Raw genomic sequence first — 22,488 nt, 5'->3', positions numbered from 1 at the left:
GGATGGCAATCTGTAACTAGTGGGGTGCCGCAGGGATCAGTGCTGGGGCCTCAACTATTTACAATCTATATCAATGACTTGGATGAAGGAAGCGAGTGTACTGTGGCCAAATTTGCTGGTGATACAAAGACAGGTGGAAAAGTAAGTTGTGAGGAGGACACAAAGTGGGTGATTTTAAACCCAAGAACGGGCGGGTGGAGTTAAAAATAGTGGTTCTTTTGGGTCGCGACGGCAACATTTTCGGACTTTGCATTCCCAGTGGGAAGCCTGTACTTTTACGCGCCGACCTTGAACCCGAAAATAAAGTTGGGTTGCGGTCACGACCCAAATAACAACTATTTTCAACTCCCACCCACCCATTCTTGGGGTTAAAAATCACCCCCAAAGTGTCTGCAAAGGGATATAGATAGGTTAAGCAAGGGGGAAAAATTTGGCAGATGGAGTATAATGTGGGAAAATGTGAAGTCATCCACTTTGGTCGGAAGAATAAAAAAGCAAAATATATAAATGGAGAAACAATACAGAATGCTGTGGTACAGTGGGATTTGGGTGTCCTTGTACATGAAACACAAGAAGTTAGCATACAAGTAATTGGGAAGGCAAATGGAATATTGGCCTTTATTTCAAGGGGGATGGAGTATAAAAGCAGGGAAGTCTTGCTACAACTGTACAGGGTGCTGGTGAGACCACACCTAGAGTACTGCATAAAGTTTTGCTCCCCTTATTTAAGGAAGGATGTACTTGTATTGGAGGCAGTTCAGAGAAGGTTCACTAGGTTGATTCTGTGTATGGAAGGGTTTTCTTATGAGGAAAGATTGAGCAGGTTGGGCCTATACTTACTGGAGTTTAGAAGAATGAGAGGAGATCTTATTGAAACATATAAGATTCTGAGGGAGCTTGACAGGGTAAATGCTGAGACGATGTTTTCCCTCATAGGGGAATCTAGAACTAGGGGGCATAGTCTTAGAATAAGGGTTTGGCCGTTTAAGACAGAGATGAGGGGAAATTTCTTCTCTCAAAGGGTTGTGAACCTTTGGAATTATTTGCCTCAAAGAACGGTGGAGGCTGAGTCATTGAATATATTCAAGGCGGAGTTAGACAAATTTTTGATCAACAAGGGAGTCAAAGGATATGGGGAACAGGTGGGAAAGTGGAGTTGAGGTCAGAATCAGATCAGCCATGATCTCATTGTATGGCAGAGCAGGGCCAAATGGCCTACTCCTGCTCCTATCTCTTATGTACTTATGTTCAGTTAGCATAGGCCAAGCTTGGTTCGGATGATTATCTGGACCAACAGGTTTGTCTCATAACAATTAGATTATGGATCAATGACAATACTTCAACTTTGTGTAGTCACAGAGAACTTCATGGCCTGCAAAACCTCACATTTGTTTCTAAATATGCATGTAAGTGATCAGATTTGTTTTGAAGAGTTCAGAAAGAGAGACATGGATCAGCTGAACAAAATAAAAATCTGTCACCTTATTACTGTTTTCATTCCACAAATTAATAAACTTTACAATTAACTCAAACTATGTTCGAATAAAAGTTGATTTTTTACATTACACTTAACTTTAAAAAGAACAATCCAGAATGAGGGGGGAGAAGAGAGAGTATTTTGACAACATTACCTCAATTTGCTCAAACACATTGATTGGGTCACTTATTCCCCTGTAATTAAAAGCAAAGTAGAAATAGACACAAGCTCCGGCATCATAAGTTTGTGTAACTCTGGAAGACAAAACAAAGTAGTTATGTTAGACAATCACGCAATTAATTTGCTCAGTATTCTGTTTTCATTATACCATTTTTACATTTAATACATTTAAATACAAGTGCATTGATTGAAATACTTCTAGAAGGTCCCTTTACAACAACTTACATATCACCTTTAACAAAGCAAAAGTTATTTAGGAAAATGAGTTCCAGAGTGTAAGGGCATGGGGGGAGGGGGGGGCGGGGGGGTGATGGCTGTGACCAGTGAATGGAGGGGTAGTATTTTAAATTCTCCAACACTATCGCCAAATCAAGCACGAAAAGTTGCATGATGAGCAATTATGTGACTTTTCCTCCCAAACCGTATAAATTGCACATTAATACATCAGTTTTCAGCTTTTGGATCAGAGGTGGCAGGACACCCCACAGAAATGGATTCAGACTGCATCTTTCCTACAAGCTTAGCTGCATTCTTAAACTCAGTCATGCTTCTTTTGGGAGCTGCCTCCCTTGGGTGGGAAGTGGGGGGGGTGGGGGGGGGGGGCAGGGAAGAAGGAAAAAGCACAGGGAATCTTGTCCCTGCTCCATAGCTGGTAGTCAATTGAGAAAACAGGAAGGAAACACAAAGGAAAAATCTCCAAAGGCTAAAAAATAAAAACAGAAAATGCTGGAAATATACAAGTCAGTCAGACACCAACCGTAAAAAGACAATTTACCATCTTATTTTTAGATGCTGACTCACTAGTGTATTTCCAACATTTCCTTTTTTTAAATAAAGAGGGATTTCATATAGTGCATCCTCCAATGGGGAAAAAAAAGACACTAGAGGGAGCTAGTTGACTTAAGTAGGTTGGGAACCTGAGCTGAATTAACTTAATGATTTTAAAATAACATACAATATCATATATAAAATTAATGACATGTATAATGCAGAAATCCAAATTGAAGAACTTAGTAAACATATAGATCTAGGGTGTGGGATGATAACTTGGTGTTATTACTCTCGAGTTATCCTGGATTTTGTCAATTGTTATAGCTATTAAAACCTTTTCTTTTTTCACCTAACCCTGAAATTTGGCTCTCTTTACAAAGTCACAGTCTTATAGAAGGCTTCTGTTGTGAATGGTTACAGGACTGGCCTTGCTGGAGTTGATCAATTTTAGAACTAAATCAGTGTTTAGTAAAATCACAAATTGACACCAAAAACAATACCCAACAGGCCAAGAAATAGTGGTGAAACTGATCAATTATCTTCTGATAGCAGCACAGTTATTCTGGTGGGACATACCCAAGTGAAAAAGATAATTTTTTTAAAATTATGCAGACATCAGAAACGCTGGCAAAGCCACATTTATCGCCCATCTCGTTGTCCTGAGGTAATAATGGGCCGCAGGCTTGTATTGTTGTAGCCTGTGCAGTGATGGTGCTCCCATGATCTCCTAAGGTTGGAAATTTCAGGATTTTGCCCCAGTGACAATGAAGGAATGCCAATAACTGTCAAAGTCAGGATAGTGTGCAACTTGGAAGGCATGGTGTTCCCATATCACTGCTTGTCCTTCTGTGGTCAGGTTTGCGGGACTGGGAGGGGCTGTCAAAGTAAGCTTGAATTGCTGCAGTGCATCCTGTTGTCAGTGCAAACTGCAGCCACAATGTGCCCGTGATGGAGGGGGTGGATATTGAGAAAATAATAAAAGGAAGGGCAGTTTTGTAATATTTTTGGTCTCATTTCTTTCCTTATCAATATACTATTCCTCAATGAAAGCATGGAGACAGCTCTCACCCTTCTGCTGAATTTGAACTTTACCTCTCCATTATCATTCTTGACTCCACTACCACCACTGTGCTGTCTGACTTTTTCTGACAGAGATTATGAATAAGCAAGAACTTTCAATGAAAATCAGCAAGACTGAAGCCATCCCATTCGGCTCCCGACAAAAACTGCACCCTAGATCCTGATTCCATCTCCCTCCCTCCCTGGCTGCTTGGTCAGACTGAAACTAATGATTTGATCAAGCTAAGTTTTAATACTCCACATTCTAGCTGCCAACACCACCTACTGCCCTCCTCCGTCCTCATCTTACTCACATCGCCAATGAAACGCTTGGTCAGCTCTAAACTGCATTACTCCAATGCTTTCCTCATAGGCCTCTGAATGTCCACTCTTCACAAACTGCAACTCATCCAAATCTCTGCAGGCCGCATCCTACCCCACATTAATTCCTGCTCTCCCATCACCCTTGTCTTTGAAGGTCAATTGGGTCTCCCATTCCCTCATCTACAAGTCCCTTTGTGTCCTTGTCCCTCACTTTTGCAACCTCCTTTAGCGCCATATGCCAGCACGTGTTCCCCTCTTCTCGTTCTGGTCTCCTTTGTATCCTCCCTTCACTTTACTCCACCTACAGTCTCAGAACTTTGTCACTCACACTCAAATGCTTTCCCCAAATTCCTTCACCTCTTTTCTCTGCTTTAAAAGTCTCTCAAAAACAACCAGTGTCTTTTGAACCTCCTACAACCTTTCTCCCATCACTGCTTAGTGTTCGGTTCTCACCTCTTGAGAATCCCTACGTGGTCAGTTTTTGGTAAAATATTAAAACACCTACGTGGCAAAGAAGCAGATTGCAAAATGGTTAGAAAGGGTTAATTAGTTAGTAACTGAGATTGGTACAGGTGGCCTGGCCTCCTGCTGGGCCATATGTTTGCGTAGTCAGTAGGTTTGCATTGTCTTATCAATGTAGAGTCTTTGATGTGATTCAAGGACTGGTCTGAATGTCTCCATGTTTATGGCAGATCAATATAGGTTAGCCAAAGTTGAAAGACATTCCAAGTTGGGAGATAAGGAACAGAAGGAACAGGAAAGAACATTCCAGGTTGGAAGGTGAGGAAGTATCCCCTTTGATGTCTAACAGCAGCATGATCAGCACATGGACGATCTATGATTGGCCGGCAATAATGTAACCTCGCATGGCAACCTATGCCCGGCTTATGATTGGTGTTGACCCTCGTTAAGTATGTTCCAACCCCTATTGATCTGTATAAAAACGTGTGGATTTCTGTACGTTTCTTGTTCTTGCTCTGCCAGCATAGAGGGACTCTATCAGGAGTCCAAATCAATGCTGCAGACTAAGAACCCTGCTATTAAAGTTGTGTTGAACTTTAAAATGTATTCGACTCAGTTTTTACTGAACCAGACTGAGGGGAAAGAATCCGGATCGTCACTCTGAAGTGCCTTGGAACGTTTGTTGTTATGATCAGAAATTGAAGTGATAAATTTACTGACTCCACCTCATACATTATTACAGTATTGCAAAAGCTACTATATGGTTGGTACCATATGAGCAATTTTTAAAAAGTTGCAATACGGCTGCATTTGCCTTACAGTACTGCTCCACAGCAACAGCATAAGGTAAAGGGCAGCATCACTGCCTTCAGAGGAATCTGAACTCCCCTTAAGATATGGTTTTCCCCAGTCACCTCTGGAGGCAGTAGGAGCACAGCAAAATTAATAGCCACCCTGGAGGTGCAGGCAGCCATTTTTGCTGCCCAAAAGTGGGCAGAGCACTCAACTCGCTTATTCAGGCCAGTATTGCTGTTTTCCACTTGGTAGTCTGTACAGAACTTCCAGAGATAAGAACATAAGAAATAGGAGGAGTAGTAGGCCAATCGGCCCCTCGAGCCTGCTCCGCCGTTCAATAAGATCATGGCTGATCTGATCCTAACCTCAAATCTAAATTCATGTCCAATTTCCTGCCCGCTCCCCGTAACCCCTAATTCCCTTTACTTCTCGGAAACTGTCTATTTCTGTTTTAAATTTATTTAATGGTGTAGCTTCCACAGCTTCCTGGGGCAGCAAATTCCACAGACCTACTACCCTCTGAGTGAAGAAGTTTCTCCTCATCTCAGTTTTGAAAGAGCAGCCCCTTATTCTAAGATTATGCCCCCTAGTTCTAGTTTCACCCATCCTTGGGAACATCCTTACCGCATCCACCCGATCAAGCCCCTTCACAATCTTATGTGTTTCAATAAGATCGCCTGATATTAGGGAAAGTCAGATAGCTATGAATGAAAAAAATGTTGTAACTGGAAATTGAACACACTTATGGAGTGCCCCAGTTATTTATTGTATAGCTTAAAAATAAATCCAAATCAATGTTTGCTTATACCAAAAACATAGCTTCTCAATATAAGTAAAGGATAAACCAAATCATAGTAATTACTACTACAAACGTCTGTTCAGAACTAAGAACTAACAACACTGAAAAACAGTCTCACGCTCATTGTGGTCAATATTTGCTGAGGATAAATAATCAAATCTGTCTTGCCTAGTTGGCTGCCTAATATTGCTTGGGAAATATATCCTACAGGATTAAGTATTGCATTTCAATGTCAAATGGGAAAGTGTTGGCCCAGCTGGCTATTCCCAGAAAAGGACAGGATAGTCAATTATGCATTCACATGGACGGGGGTAAATGTCAAACTATTTTGAATCTAAAGGGGGCAAATCACAAAAACTGAACATTTTGAGAGTCAGATTTTTAAAAATTACTTACCTGCATGTAGCAAGAGGGGGAAACTGGACACCTCTTTCTTTACATTCTCTTACTAGTTTCTCCTTCACATTCCTGCAAAGGTCAAGCACCCTAAAAATACACATTAAATAAAATGTTAGGCCTATTTACAGGTGGAAACAGTTTCTCTGCTTAATGCAACCAAGCATGCTGGTAAAAAGCTGTTTAGGAATTGCCTTTCTGAAACAATTCTTTTGCAAAACCAATAGTAAAAATCAGTGATTTTTAAACCACAGACTTTAAAATATTGTACCATGTACATTTCTTCTGCTAGGACAAGGTCGAGGTGGAAGGGGTGAGACATTTTGTACATGAAAGTTATCAAACACATTTCTCAAATTAATATTTTTGGTAACACAAAGTGCAACCACACACTAAAAATGGATAGTAAGTGGATAATTTGCATCTAGGCTCTATGTTTTCTGAATTTACTAACCCCTATCTATCTTTAGGAGATTGAATTTGATAGCTGGGTTTATGAATATGGTGGTGCTTGGGGAACTAAGTCATATTGCTTGAAATACGATTGGCACGGACAATTCAGAAAAGCTCACCTGCTGCTAGTTAGGGTGGAGGGGGAATAGAGCTAAGTCATGAACAGGTAATTTTGAAAAATGAGCTACCATGAAACTTGTGATTGCATCAGAATAGCCAATGGTTGAAGCCTAATTGCATCACTTCAAGAACTGATGTTTCACTTAACCCTTATGCTGACTGATGACCCGAATTTCTCCTCCAACTCAGAGCCTGCCACACTAAAAGTAGCTGAAGTATGGAGTGAATGTCATAGTACTGAAGATCCTGCTGGAAGTGGCTCTTATGATGGGGATAGGTACATTAAGAACCTGTAATCTTCTTAAATACTCCCACTGAAATTCTACATTAAGTTTGGGTTATGTGCTGAGATCAATAACAGTACGCAACACCTGCAGATATTGTTCCTAAAGTCTCTATTCATAGAGGGACTGCCTATTACCAGAATGTCATGGTAATTCTAAATTGGGGTTGGGCCTACTGCAGTGACTATTATCACGGCCAATACAGGACTGTGCATTTGGACCTCCTCTAACGGTATGAATCATGAAAAGAAGCTTGATGCAGCTGCAAGTTTTAAAAGTGAGCAGTGTTTTTCTTTAGGCAGAATTGCATAAGCTAGAAATTACAACTATAATGAGCATTAACTATTTCATCAAGATATAAATACTAGAGTAGAATAAAAATGTCTTTCAGTAAGAACTGTTTACAAGAATTCTTTACCGGTCCCAAGGAACAGAGGTTTCAAATGATTCTCCTATGATGTAATAGTCCATGCCCAAGTCCTAAGGAACATACACAGTATAGTGTTAGAAACAGGGTTTCTTATACATTACACAGTAACTTTACTCTAAAATACCAAGAAGAAATGATCCCCTTTATCAGAAGAAGAAACATTCTGTTTAATTTGCTACAGTCAGCTATAGCAATAGTGGTGTTCGCTTTTCCGTGATTATGAGTATTCCAACCAGTAATCCACAAATGCAGTTTTACCAGTTCTCGGTCTTTGCACTAGGTGGGGCGACCATGCCACGAGAACAAAACTACCAATCGGTTCTTTGAAACAGAAATCACCATCCTCCCATCCCAGAATAAAGAGGAAGAATTAGCTTTAAGTCACAACAGGAGCTTAAACTTCCTCATCATGTTGAATATGGATGATGGTTAAAGAGCTGTGAAAGGAGTTTGAATAAAATCAACAAAAAAAAAGTTTTAAACTTAACTGGCCTGCTAAAATAAAAGTGCCGTCTAGAAGCATGTTAATGCGAAAATGTTAGTAATGGTTCTGAATTGAATATCTCCCAACAGGTTTAGAACTTTCAACTGGTTAAATCTTCGATTTTCCCCCAAATTCATCTTCATAACTTTTTGCTGTGTAAAAGAAAATACACCAAAATTGCTATATTAAAAGTGAGAAAGGAAACCTAATATATCAACAAGCAACGTACCCGAATGTAAGCAATAACAAATGTTAGCATATAGCCCCGCTGTCCATTATCTTCTCCGGCTGCCAAGCCCCTGTAATCATAAACACTTGAATATATTCATCTTGAGATAAGGCAACAGTTTACAGAAATCAATTTTATTCATTTATGATGTATTTGGCAATTACATTTTATCTTAACTGGGGGCCAGTAATCAGCACTCTTTTTGCATTTCAACACACATGCATGGGGCTCTGTTGTGAGCAGGAAATACAACCACTGCAAGACCTTCTTAAAAAAAAACTGTTGGTTGATACACAAGAATTGGGGGATAGATCACATACATTACACAAAAAACTGAACTGAATGAGGCTATATTGCATTTACATTTTAAGAAAACAGTCATTCATGTGGCAACACTATCCTTACTTTTCTCTCACTCCCTACCCTCATTTACTCAACAAGCCAACAATAAACAGTAAAACGTTCAGTATTTCACTTCAAAGAATTAAGATAGTCATTCCCTCTGGTTTGGGATAGCACTGTACATGGTAATGATATTGCCCTTCTAACTCATTCGGCTCTATTTTAAAATGAAACTGCAGGTGTGTGGGGGCGAAGAAAATTGGGATTTCCAGGAGCGGGCAGAAATCCCGGCTCCAACACACCTAAGAATGCGCACAACCCAGAGTCATCTGGGTGCGCATGCCATTCTAGAACCCAGAGGTCACGCTGGCTATTAAAGCCGGCGGGACGATATTTAAACAAGGAATTCAAGTACGTAAAATACTTGAAATGTGCATAAATCTAATTAGGAGTAAAGCCAAGCGATTTCAACACTGCCTCAGCGTGTTTCTTGTGCTTTGTGAAACGAGTTGTGTTTCAGCTGGCAGCCATTTGGACATTTAAATCCCTGTTTAACAGATAGGGATAAAAAGGTGAGTTATTGCAGCAGAGCCCTCAGTTCTCTCACACAAACTTTTGGCTGGGAGATCTTTGTGTTTAGACTGAAAATTCTCGGTTTACACATATTTACCAACTTTTCAGATCACCTCAAACTGACATCATCAGGATGGGGGGCGCGATGGCTGCATTCACCGAGGACGAGCAACATCACCATCCTCGCCAGGCACAGTGGTGCACTTCCGCCACTTGTAGCTCTACAACACAGTGCTGCACCACAGGCACCTGCACAAGAGCACAGAGGGGAACAACAGACATCGCAGGAGGCACTACCTTAGTCAGAGGGTCTGCAGAACGAGGCTCAGCTTCCTGGACCTCTGAGGAGCAGTGCATTCAGAGGCTGAGAGTGAGTCGCCAGGCGGTCGCAGATAACTGCAGCCTCCTTCAAGCTGCTCCCGGCTGGGTCTGGCAGCATCACATTATCCGGAGTTAAAGTGACCACTGTCCTCAACTTCTTCGCCTCTGGATCATTCCAGGGTGGCACCGGTGATATCGCCGGGGTCTCAGTCATCAGCAATCAGCACACAAGTGCATAAGGTAGGTCACCGACAGTTTGTTTCACAGGGCCTCGCAATAAATCAACTTCCCCATGGACGACCTCAGCCAGGCGGAGAGGGCAGTGGGATTCCACTCTGCGGCTGGCTTCCCACGGGTACAGGGTGCAATCGATTGCACCCTTTTGGAATACGAGCATCTTCACACGAGCCAGGACTGTTCATCAACAGAAAGGGGCATCACTCCATCAACGCTCAGCTCGTTTGTGACCACCTCAAAAGATTCCTTCACGTGTGCACCAGATTCCCTGTCAGCTGCCACGATTCCTTCATTCAGAGGGAATCCAACATCCAGGGCCTCTTCCACACACCGAACACCCTTTAGGGCTGGCTCCTCGGGGACAAGGGATACCCCCTGCACACGTGGCTCATGGCCCCTTTGACGAACCCCATCAGCGAGCATCAGCGTTGATACAATGACAGTCCCATCACCATCAGGTCTATTATTGAACATGCGATAGGACTGCTGAAGATGCGATTTCAGTGCCTCGATCATTCTGGGGGAGCACTTTTATACCCACCAGCAAGAGTGGGTCGCATTATAATAGTGTGTTGTGTCCTGCACAACATGGCGCAACAGACAGGGCTACCAGTTGATGAGACCCCATGCCCTCATCCACCATCCACATTGAGGGGGAGCAGGAGCTGATGCAGGAGGACAAACCCATGGGCAGAGCAGCGGCTCACCTGGCTGCTCATGAGGCCAGAGAGTCACATATATGTGAACGGTTCTCGTAAGATCAGAAAGTGAGAAGAGTCCAGTCCTCACACCACCTGGAAAGAGCAGCGCCAACACCAGCGCCCCCCCCACCCCCTGCACAAAACAGTCCTGCAACTACACCCATTGTAAAGTGACCCACGGGTGGCATCAAGTGTTGCCATTCACGATGAAGCACATGAAAGGGCGTCATTACAAAAGCCAGTCAAGAATGGGCAAGATGTGGCAGTAGTGGTGAGAATGAAAACATTTAATGTGACTAACAAAAATCAAACATAAATGAAAAACTTGACAGTCTGTCATTCACCCTTGTACATACCCTTCGTGATCACAAATCCTTAGCCTTTCTCTTCCTCCTGCTTCTATGTAATTCATCCCCTGTGGCTGCAGCAGAGGTAGTGGCAGGTTGCTCATGTCCATGGCTGGACTGCTTAGATGCTTTCAGCCTACGCCCTCTGGGTTTTGGAGCCCGTGAGAGCCCCTTCAAAGACTGCTCCACCTGCACCTATGCGGGGCAGACTCGGCCACATGGAGAGGAGGCTGCATTGCAGGTAGTGGTTGAGAGGGGGGCAACGGGTGAGATGTGGGAGCGCTTTGAGTGGCGTCCCCACTTCCATGTCCCCTTTCACCATCATCCCTCTCCTGGACCAGGCCCATTTCACTCCTACCACTCAGCTGGAGAACAGTTTGAAGGACTTGTATGATAAACAGGAAGCCCAGTTGTAAAGTATCTGTCAGCCTGTTTAAGGCGGTAGAATGTTGTTCACCGTGAGTCCGAATAGCCAGTGTCAGGGCCTGAACGGACTCATTTGTGAGCTGTGCTTGAAGTTCAATGGAGGCTTGCCTTCTCTCCACAGCAGACATTCCCACACTTACCTGCAATACTATCTCAGACAGTTCCTCACGTACCTGTGCCACCATTCTACCAATGCAGGAGTTGGACTTCTCCATCCTCTGCGCTATTGTGGAGAGTGTGCATGGCTCCTGTTCCAGTACCTTGCAAATGTGCTGCTGTCCCTCTATCATTCTCCTTTTAAAAGGATGGCCCCTGGGGTTCAACATCTGCATCCAGCTGAGCAGAGCCTGGAGAGGAGTATGCTCACCAACGCAGACTCTCCACAGCTGCCCCTGCCATGAGTGTCTGCTTGTGCTCACTTGTGTGTGGTGACTCATCAGGTGCCAATGTAACTAACTGACTACTAGGACCCACTGAGGTGTGAATATCTGCGCTGGTGGATGGCTCATTAAGATGTGATGGTGCGCCCTCGGAGGCCAGGAGGTCCTCTGAGGAATTGTACTCTCCCATCACTGTGGTCGTTGAAGGGCCTGTAAGAGACCAGAAGGCAGTATTAAGCATCACAGATGTGTCATGTCACGATGAGCATACTGAGGTGTTCAACATGCCAAGCATTGTTGACATCAATTCATGTTGTGTGTGATGAATGTTAAAGTTGTGTCACCAGACATTTGTGGGGTGCCAGTCTCAGCGTCCCCGATGGACAGGCACTAGAGGGAGCGGCTGATCTGCAGGGCCTTCTCCTCCGCCTCTGAGGACTACTTTTTGTGGTGGCCACCCCCCCCCCTCCAGTCCTTGCCCTCTCGCGTACAGTTTGCGCTCTCTTCTTCTAGAAGGGGAGAAAGTATAAACATGCGAGTGAGTGATGGTGAAGTGGCCAGCCAATGAATGCATTGCTTTGGGTAAGGCTGACTGCGAAAGATGTGCATCAGAGGCTATGAGACAGAGATATCACATTGGATCAGGATTGGGGTGAGGGGTAGTGGTGGGATCACAAATGGGAAGGGGAGGAAGTGCTCAGTAAGTGCAGGTAAATTAAGGCTGAACCTTAAGTGGGCATGAGGAGTGATGTGATGGAGTAGTCTTAGCAGTGCAGAATGAGTTGGTGGGGTGGGGAGGGTTGAAGTGGAACACAGAATGCAGGAGAATCAGTAGGTGTACTCACTTTTGCTGACCTAGTAAGGTCATTGAAACGCTTCCTGCACCAGACCCAAGTGTGGCAAATGTTGCTACTGCTGGTGACCTCCTCTGCCACCTTGAGCCAGGCCTTCTTGGTGGCACAGGGAGGGCACTTCCTCCTGTTGACCGGGTAAAATAGTTCCCTCCTCCTCCTCACCCCGGTTAGTAGCACCTGAAGTGAGGCATCGGTGAATCTTGGAGCAGCCTTGCCCCTGTGCTGCTCCACTGGGTCTTCTGGCTCTTTGCTCCAGCAAAACCCATTGGAGCAACGGCCCTTTCATGCGGATGCACAGTCCGCCGCTGCGCAGCTTTCGGACGGCAAACTCAGACAAGGTTAAGGGGCACCAATTAAGTCACAATTGCGTTGGTAACGGTAACTTTTTATTATTTGGGTTTGCCATGCGCTCATTGACCACCCCCTCCCCAACCCATGTCATCCTGGCGCCCTTTTAAAATCGAGCCCATTAAGGCAATTCAGAAACAACTGCGGAGTACAGTCAGCCAATTTAGAACAAAATCTATATACACGGACAAATCTAAATAGACACATGCAGAACCTCATTCTCATTTATTAACTTACAATTATTCTGTAGAAACTCTGACCACCATCTACCCAGAATAAATTGAAGGACAGACTGGGTAGCATCCTTGCCCACTGTACGGCAAAAATTAAATCATGCAGGAATAAGATGGCTAAAAAAGCCATTGTACAATTTCCTAAAGTGGCTATACATAGCTTCAACAGCTACGGATTTTATTCTCCATCTATAGCTCATATACATTGACTTCCACCTTACATTGTAAGCTAATGATTACAGAAACTTAATGTCTTGCTAGTTGGGATTTGTAAGTGCATTGCATGCAATTGGAACCAAGAACGTTATCTTGGAAACTCACGACATGGTCCAGGATTATTTTTTGAAGTCTTACCCAACTTTAGCAGCAATATCATAGACATGCTTTTCCTGTTGAAGAACCTTCTCTCTGCTACCCTCAAAAAGTAGGGTAGCTACGCATAACTCATTGGGATCAAATCCCTTGAACTGTGGAAATAAAAAAAAGTATGCGAATTTTAGATAGAATTTGAAGATGTGAGGGTGTATTTAAAACCAGAGACATCTTAAACATTTACATTTGAACAGTGTAATTAATTGTATTTTAGAATAACCACCAGGTTCTGATAGTACATTTAGGGAAGGGAAATATCACCAATTCCCCACAAGTGTCTGGAATCAAATCTGCCAGGTGCAAAGCAAAGCTCTTCCTACCCAATTTCAACAGCTTGTCTTAGAATCAACCTCAAGCGGGCACCATTTACTGGATTTGAATCCATAACCCAGCAGTGGAAGAACAGCTTTCCACACTATTACACCATCCACTCCCTTGGAATCAAATTTCTAAAACAAAAAAAATATCACTTGAATGACTAGCTACCTTCACAAAAATCTTGGCAAAAAGTGGAGGTAATTTAAACAAAATATTTTTGACCTTGCAGATATGCAAGTGTTATCGTAAACTGGGAAGACCCAATTTTCAAAAATATTGCACTATTTTGTATTTAAGTATAAAATAATTATGCCATTTTTAAAAGTTACTATGGTTTTGGGCAATTTTGGCACAACTTAATTTAAGTTAATGGTGTCCATCTAGCTAAACAAATGTAGCAATGACAGAAAACCAAAGAATTGGTTAACAATTAAAATTTAAACTTACTGAGGTTCTATGCATATATATATAGCCAGTTCCAGCCTGCTATTAAAAAGGAGCCAATCTAATGAATTTGGCAAAATACATGGTCAAACCAGCTTGAAAAAAACACTTGTATTGGTGGTTTCCCCAATGTGAATCACATGCATCCAATAGGGTTAAGTAGGAGAAAAGAACAAAATTAAATAGAAGTCTGGAGGAAGAGCAATGAGGTACTGAGCACACCGTTGCAACATATTGAATCTTTAGCAACTGTTGGAAAAAGTTTTAAATGCCTAAGAAATCTAGGAAATCAAACATTTTAATAAAATATTATGGCAACAATCTTATGTTGGCTTAGAAACCTGCAAGCTTTAAGTTTGGAGTAAGGTTGCCGCACCCAATCTTAGAAAGGGAAACTCATTCACTGAATAGTTCACAAAGGCCTAGATTTCTAGCCATTGACAATGAATGAGCGGCTTGTGTATCTATCGTAGATAAGTTAAACTGTAGCAGTAAAGGCTGTTTTTTTTTAAAAACTCAAATTATGACAAACAGATGTACACTAGTTTCACTCCAAGTTCAACCTTTCAGCAAAGAACCTGCTTTTTAGATTCAAAATATAATTGAGTTGGTCAATTTAACACAATAGTTTAAAATTGAATACTCAGATTGCTGATTTCCATGCCTACTGCCAGGTCATATTATTAATATGTAGAAATTAGTCACCAAAATCATTAACTGCTTTGAGTATCAGAAACTCAAATGCTTGGAGAAATGATGCACTCAAGCCAATTTTTATTTTAAAACATTGTTAAGTGCAAACCCTACATGATTACTGTTACAATTCAGGGACTCTCCAGATACCTTTTAGTTGTGCTCACCACAAAAGGTCAACCTTATTAAGTAAGTACACGTTTCCTATGTTATGAAAATTTGACCCTGTGCAACAAGTATCTGGGATAACGAACCTCCGGCCAAAAAGAACCCTTGAGGTATGCAGCTGAAATGGTACAGAAATCTTTTTAACGGATTTGTTAACGGCAAATCGTGTTTAACCAGCTTGATAGAGTTTTTGATGAGCTAACAGAGAGGGTAGTTAAGGGCAATGCAGTTGATGTGATGTAGATGGATTTTCAAAAAGTGTTTGATAAAGTGCCACATGTTAGGCTTAAGAACATAAGAAATAGAAGCAGGAGTAGGCCAATCGGCCCCTCGAGCCTGCTCCGCCATTCAATAAGATCATGGCTGATCTGATCCTAACCTCAAATCTAAATTCATGTCCAATTTCCTGCCCGCTCCCCGTAACCCCTAATTCCCTTTACTTCTAGGAAACTGTCTATTTCTGTTTTAAATTTATTTAATGATGATGTAGCTTCCACAGCTTCCTGGGGCAGCAAATTCCACAGACCTACCACCCTCTGAGTGAAGAAGTTTCTCCTCATCTCAGTTTTGAAAGAGCAGCCCCTTATTCTAAGATTATGCCCCCTCGTTCTAGTTTCACCCATCCTTGGGAACATCCTTACTGCATCCACCCAATCAAGCCCCTTCACAATCTTATATGTTTCAATAAGATCGCCTCTCATTCTTCTGAACTCCAATGAGTAGAGTCCCAATCTACTCAACCTCTCCTCATATGTCCGCCCCCTCATCCCCGGGATTAACCGAGTGAACCTTCTTTGTACTGCCTCGAGAGCAAGTATGTCTTTTCTTAAGTATGGAGACCAAAACTGTATGCAGTATTCCAGGTGCGGTCTCACCAATACCTTATATAACTGCAGCAATACCTCCCTGTTTTTATATTCTATCCCCCTAGCAATAAAAGCCAACATTCCGTTGGCCTTCTTGATCACCTGCTGCACCTGCATACTAACTTTTTGATTTGCTATTAAGGCTTGCTATTAAGATTGCGACCCATGGAATAAAGGGGGCAATAGCAACATGAATACAGAATTGGCTAAATGACAGGAAGTAGAGAGTAGTGGTGAACGGTTGTTTTTCGAACTGGAGGGAAGTGTGCAGTGGTGTTCCCCAGGGGTCGGTGCTGGGACCACTGCTTTTCTTGATATATATTAATGACTTGGACTTGGGTGTACAGGGCACAATTTCAAAATTTGCTGATGACACAAAACTTGGAATGGTAATGAACAGTGAGGAGGACTGGAGAAGCTGGAATTGTTCTCCTTGGAACAGAGAAGGTTGAGAGGAGATTTGATAGAGGTATTCAAAATCATGAAGAGTCTAGACAGAGTAGAGAGAAACTATTCCCATTGGTGGAAGGGTCAAGAATCAGAGGGCAAAGATTTACAGTGATTGGCAAAAGAACCAAAAGGTGACGTGAGGAAAAACTCTTTTTTTTTTAAACACAGTGAGTGGTTGGGATCTGGAATGCACTGCCCGAGGGAGTGGTGGAGGCAGATTCAATCACAGCCTTCAAAAGGGAACTGGATAAGTACTTGAAACGAGAAAATGTGCAGGGCGGAGGAGTGGGACTAGCTGGATTGCTCATGCGTAGAGCCAGTGCGGACTCTATTGGCCTCCTTCCATGCTGTAACCTATGATTCTATGAAAAGGCTAATGATTTCTATCATCTGAAGAGATATCAATATCAGTGCAGAGAGTATTACTCCTGATCTCTGACAATAAACACCATGTTCACAGACCATACCACTTAGGCTGAAAAATTAGGAATCAAATTTATTATTAAACAGAAGCAAGAGCAAAAACAGATTTAGCTAGATTACAATAATTCACTTAGAGTATCAGTTTCAAAATAATAAAAATTCAATGAGTTCCATTCAGTAACTTTGACCCATACGCCGGTGATAAAAATCTTTGTAGGACTGAACTCGTGGAGTTTCCCTTCAGCTCCTGACACATCCTACCAGTTCCCTGCACGTAGCATAACACCAAGGTAGGACAACACTCAATAAGTAGGTAAACAAGTTGCTAATTACAATTCTCCCCGATAAAAGAACCACTGCAGTTGCAGCAGTCAACCTGCATATGAGAGAAAAACAATGGTTTGGCCTGACAAGGAAGTATGAGGCATCCCTATAAACAGCAGTGAGACATTTTCTTTGCATACCAGAGTCCATTTCAAACAAGCTAATGTAAATTTAGTCAACCCCACCCCATCCCATCCCATCCCCTCCCCTTAAGACACCAAAAGAAATCTCAGAAAATCACAGAAGACATTTTAAACTGGTTACTATAGTGCCACACCCATATGTTTCCATAATATATAATTTGGTGCAGAGGCTCCCAATTATAGTCAGATAAAATTCACTTTCCTCATTCACTAATTTAAACAAAGTCCAAGTGGAAATCAATCTTTTTTTTAAAAATCAATATAACTCGCTCTACCTCTCTACATTTGTGTTCCATCCACTTTCTCTCTATTACACTCTCCGTATCTGTTCTCTGACATTTCTCTGTTATTCTCTCCCTGCTGCTGCAGATAATCGTAGCAGTAACTTCAAAACAATTAAGCACAACAAAAAATTCACTGGCATTACAGATTGGAGCCTATCATTTATATAGCAAATAATGCACACAATTCTTCTTCTTCGATAAAGATAGGCATTTTAAAATGTGATTTTGGATTAAAGTGAACCAAAGTAACCAAATACCAACTCACCCGTAACATAGTTGAAAAAAACTTTTAATTTCACCTTCATAGTATGATACAGCACAGAAGGAGGCCATTCGGCCCAGTGTGCCTGGGTCAGCTCTTTGGTAGAGCTATCCAATTAGTCCCACTCCCCTGCTCTTTCCCCATGGCCCTGTAAATTTTTCCCTTCAAGTATTTATCTAATGTCCTTTTGAAAGCTATTATTGAAACTGCTTCCACCACCCTTTCAGGCAGTGCATTCTCGATCATAACTTGCTGCGTAAAAAAGTTTCCTCATGTCGCCTCTGGTTCTTTTGCCAATCACCTTAAATATGTGTCCTCTGGTTACTGACCCTTCTGCCGCTGAAAACAGTTTCTCCATATTTACTCTTATCAAAACCCTTTATGATTTTGAACACCTCCATCAAATCTCCTCTTAACCTTCGCTGCTCTAAAGAGAACCACACCAGCTTCTCAGGTCTCTCCACATAACTCAAGTCCCTCATTCCTGGTACTATTCTGGAAAATTTCTTCTGCATCCTCTCGAAGGCCTTGACATCGTTCCTAAAGTGTGGTGCCCAGAATTGAACACAACACTCCAGCTGAGGTCTAACCAGTGTTCTATAAAGGTTTAGCGTAACTTCCCAGCTTTTGTACTTTATGCCTCCATTATCCCATATGCTTTTTAAAAAAAAACAGCCTTCTCCACTTGTCCTGCTTGCCACCTTCAAAGATTTGTGTACATACACGCTCAGGTCTTTCGGTTCCTGCACCCCTTTTAAAAATTGCCTCTCCTCATTCTTCCTACCAAAATGTATCACCTCATACTTCTCTGCGTTAAATTTCATCTGCCATGGCGTCTGCCCATTTCATCAGCTTGTCTTATGTCCTCCTGAAGTCTATTACTATCCTCTACATTGTTTACCACATTTGAGTTTTTTCTCATCTGCAAGCTTTGAAATAATACTCTCTATGCCCAAGTCCAGGTCATTAATGTACGTCAAATAGAGCAGTGGCCCTTATACCAACCCCTGGGGACCACTACTGTACATTTCTCTCCAGTCTGAAAAACAACCGTTCACCACTACCCTCTGGTTTCTGTCCCTGATCCAATTTTGTATCCACGGTACCGCTGTCCCTTTAATCTCATGGGCGTTAATTTTGCTCACAAGTCTATTATGTGGTATTTTAATCAAATAATCAACCCTCTCTGTTACTTCAAAGTACTCAATCAAGTTAGTCAAACATGATTTTTCCTTTAACAAATCCATGCTGACTTTCATTTATTCGCCCATACATTTCCAATTAATTCTGTCTCAGATTATTGTCTCTAAAAGTTCAACCACCACCGATGTTAGGGAGACTTTTTTTGTTATTCGTTCATGGGCGTCGCTGGCAAGGTCAGCATTTATCGCCCATCCCCAATTGCCTTTGAGAAAGTGGTGGTGAGCCGCCTTCTTGAACCGCTGCAGTCCGTGTGGTGAAGGTTCTCCCACAGTGCTGTTGGTTAGGGAGTTACAGGATTTTGACCCAGCAACGATGAAGGAACGGCGATATATTTCCGAGTCGGAATGGTGTGTGACTTGGGAACGTGCAGGTGGTGTTGTTCCCATGTGCTTGCTGCCCTTGTCCTATTAGGTGGTAGAGGTCGCAGGTTTGAGAGATGCTGTCGAAGAAGCCTTGGCGAGTTGCTGCAGTGCATCCTGTGGATGATACACACTGCAGCAACGATGCGCCAATGGTGAAGGAAGTGAATGTTAAGGGTGGTGGATAGGGTGCCAATCAAGCGGGCTGCTTTGTCCTGGATGGTGTCGAGCTTCTTGAGTGTTGTTGGAGCTGCACTCATCCAGGCAAGTGGAGAGTATTCCATCACACTCCTGACTTGTGCCTTGTAGATGGTGGAAAGGCTTTGGGGAGTCAGGAGGTGAGTCACTCGCCGCAGAATACCCAGCCTCTGACCTGCTCTTGTAGCCACAGTATTTATATGGCTGGTCCAGTTAAGTTTCTGGTCAATGGTGACCCCCAGGATGTTGATGGTGGGGGATTCAGCGATGGTAATGCCACTGAATGTCAAGGGGAGGTGGTTAGACTCTCTCTCGTTCAAGATGATCATTGCCTGGCACATGACTGACACAAATGTTACTTGCCACTTATCGGCCCAAGTCTGGATGTTGTCCAGGTCTTGCTGCATGCGGGCACAGACTGCTTCATTATCTGAGGGGTTGCAAATGGAACTGAACACTGTACAATCATCAGCGAACATCCTCATTTCTGACCTTATGATGGAGGGAAGGTCATTGATGAAGCAGCCGAAGATGGTTGGGCCAAGGACACTGCCCTGAGGAACTCCTGCAACAATGTCCTGGGGCTGAGATGATTGGTCTCCAACAACCACTACCATCTTCCTTTGTGCTAGGTACGACTCCAGCCACTGGAGAATTTTCCCCCTGATTCCCGTTGACTTCAATTTTACTAGGGCTCCTTGGTGCCACACTCGGTCAAATGCTGCCTTGATGTCAAGGGCAGTCACTCTCACCTCACCTCTGGAATTCAGCTCTTTTGTCCATGGTTGGACAAAGACCGTAATGAGGTCTGGAGCAGAGTGGTCCTGGCGGAACCCAAACTGAGCATCGGTGAGCAGGTTATTGGTGAGTAAGTGCCGCTTGATGCTGATGATTGAGTGTAGACTAATGGGGCAGTAATTGACCGGATTGGATTTGTCCTGCTTTTTGTGGACAAGACATACCTGGCCAATTTTCCACATTGTCGGGTACATGCCAGTGTTGTAGCTATACCAGAACAGTTTGGCTAGAGACGCGGCTAGTTCCGGAGCACAAGTCTTCAGCACTACAGTCGGGATGTTGTTGGGGCCCATAGCCTTTGTTGTATCCAGTGCACTCAGCCGTTTCTTGATATCATGTGGAGTGAATCGAATTGGCTGAAGACTGGCTTCAGTGATGGTGGGGATATCGGGAGGAGGCAGTGATGGATCATCTACTTGGCATTTCTGGCTGAAGATGGTTGCAAACGCTTCAGCCTTGTCTTTTGCACTCATGTGCTGGACTCCGCCATCATTGAGGATGGGGATGTTCACGGAGCCTCCTCCTCCCGTTAGTTGTTTAATTGTCCACCACCATTCACGACTGGATGTGGCAGGACTGCAGAGCTTTGATCTAATCCGTTGATTGTGGAATCGCTTAGCTCTGTCTATGGCATGTTGCTTCCACTGTTTAGCATATATGTAGTCCTCTGTTGTAGCTTCACCAGGTTGGCAACTCAGGACTGGCCTGTAATTGCCGGGTTTATCCTCTCCCCTTTATTGAACCAGGGGTGTAGCATTTGCAATCCACTAGTCCTCTGGCACCATCCCCATATCTATGGAGGATTGGAAGATTGTGGCCAGAGCCTCTGCAATTTCTACCCTTACTTCCCTCAGTAACCTAGGATGCATCCCATCTGGATCGGGTGACTTTTCTACTCGAGTACTGCCTACCTTTAAGTACCTCCTCTATCTATTTTTATCCGATCCAATATTACTATCTCTTCCTTTACTGCTACATTGGCAGCATCCTCTTCTCTGGTGCAGATGGATGCGAAGTACTCAATTACTATCTCAGCCATACCCTCTGCCTCAAGATGTCCTTTTTTGTCCCCAATTAGCCCCATCCTTTTACTATTTATATGTTTATACAAAGACTTTTGAGTTCCCTTTTATGTTAGTTGCTAATCTATTCTCATACTCTTTGCCGCTCATTAATTTTTTAGATCTTCTTTGTACTTTCCGTATTAAGCTTAGTTCTCTACTGTATAATGAACCTTACATTTGTCATAAGCCTCCTTTTTCTGTTTTATTTTAATCTCTATTATCTTTAGTCATCCATGGAGTTCAAGCTTTGGACGGCCTTCCTTTCCCCCTTGTGGGAATGTATCTACTCTGTACTCAAACTATCTCCTCTTTGAATTATTGCTTTGCCTACCAATTTCTGATTCCAATTAATCTGGGCAACATCCCTTTTTAAACTTGTGCGAAATTAGTCCCCCTCCAGTTAACTATCTTTATGCTTGATTGTTCCTTGTCCTTATCCATAATTATTCTAAACCTGATAGATATTATGATCACTGTTCCCCAAATGCTCACCCACTGAAACATGCTCCACCTGCCCCACTTCATTCCCCAGAACTAGATCCAGCACTACTTCATGCCTCATTGGGCTGGAAAAACACTGATCGAGAAAGTTCTCTTGTACACATTTCAGGAATTCCTCCCCCTCTTTGCCCTCAACACTGCTACTATCCCAGTCTATATTGGGATAATTGAAGTCTTCCAGTATCACTACTTTATAGTTCTTGCATCTTTCTGCAATTTGCCTGCAAATTTGCTCCCCTATCTCCTTCCCACAATTTGGAGGCCTATAGTATACACCCAGTAGCGTAATAGCTCCTCCATTGTTCCTTAATTCTAACCCAAATAGATTCTTTGACCCCTCAACTACAATGCTATTATAGTTTCTTTGATCAATACTGCCACCATACCCCCACCCCCCCAACCTTTCCTTCCCTATCTTTCCTGAACAGTTTGTAGCCAGGAATAGTAAGTACCCAATCCTCCCCTTGTTTGATTCAGGTCTCGGTTATTGTCACTATTGCATAGTCCCATGTGGCGACATATGCTTGCAGCTCACCAACCTTCTTTACTATGATACGTGCATTTATCCACATGCGTACCAAACTCATCTTAGA

The 22,488-nt window shown here is 42.9% G+C and overlaps 1 protein-coding gene across 1 annotated transcript in view; it reads right to left on the bottom strand.

The window, feature by feature from the left end:
* agps (alkylglycerone phosphate synthase) overlaps window positions 1-22,488 on the bottom strand; it is a 169,558-nt gene that overhangs the window by 19,487 nt on the left and 127,583 nt on the right. Inside the window, exons 14-18 of the mRNA XM_067987618.1 lie at window positions 13,380-13,492; window positions 8,264-8,333; window positions 7,539-7,600; window positions 6,264-6,353; window positions 1,632-1,731 (exon numbers count right to left, since the gene is read on the bottom strand). Of these exons, the coding sequence (XP_067843719.1) occupies window positions 1,632-1,731; window positions 6,264-6,353; window positions 7,539-7,600; window positions 8,264-8,333; window positions 13,380-13,492 (435 nt within the window). The remainder of the gene's footprint in view (window positions 1-1,631; window positions 1,732-6,263; window positions 6,354-7,538; window positions 7,601-8,263; window positions 8,334-13,379; window positions 13,493-22,488) is intronic.

The sequence above is a fragment of the Heptranchias perlo genome, chromosome 7, assembly GCF_035084215.1.
Source record: "Heptranchias perlo isolate sHepPer1 chromosome 7, sHepPer1.hap1, whole genome shotgun sequence".
Classification (NCBI taxonomy): Eukaryota; Metazoa; Chordata; class Chondrichthyes; order Hexanchiformes; family Hexanchidae; genus Heptranchias; species Heptranchias perlo.
Note: the sequence above shows the minus strand (reverse complement) of the source record. Positions and strands in the feature narration are given on the sequence as shown.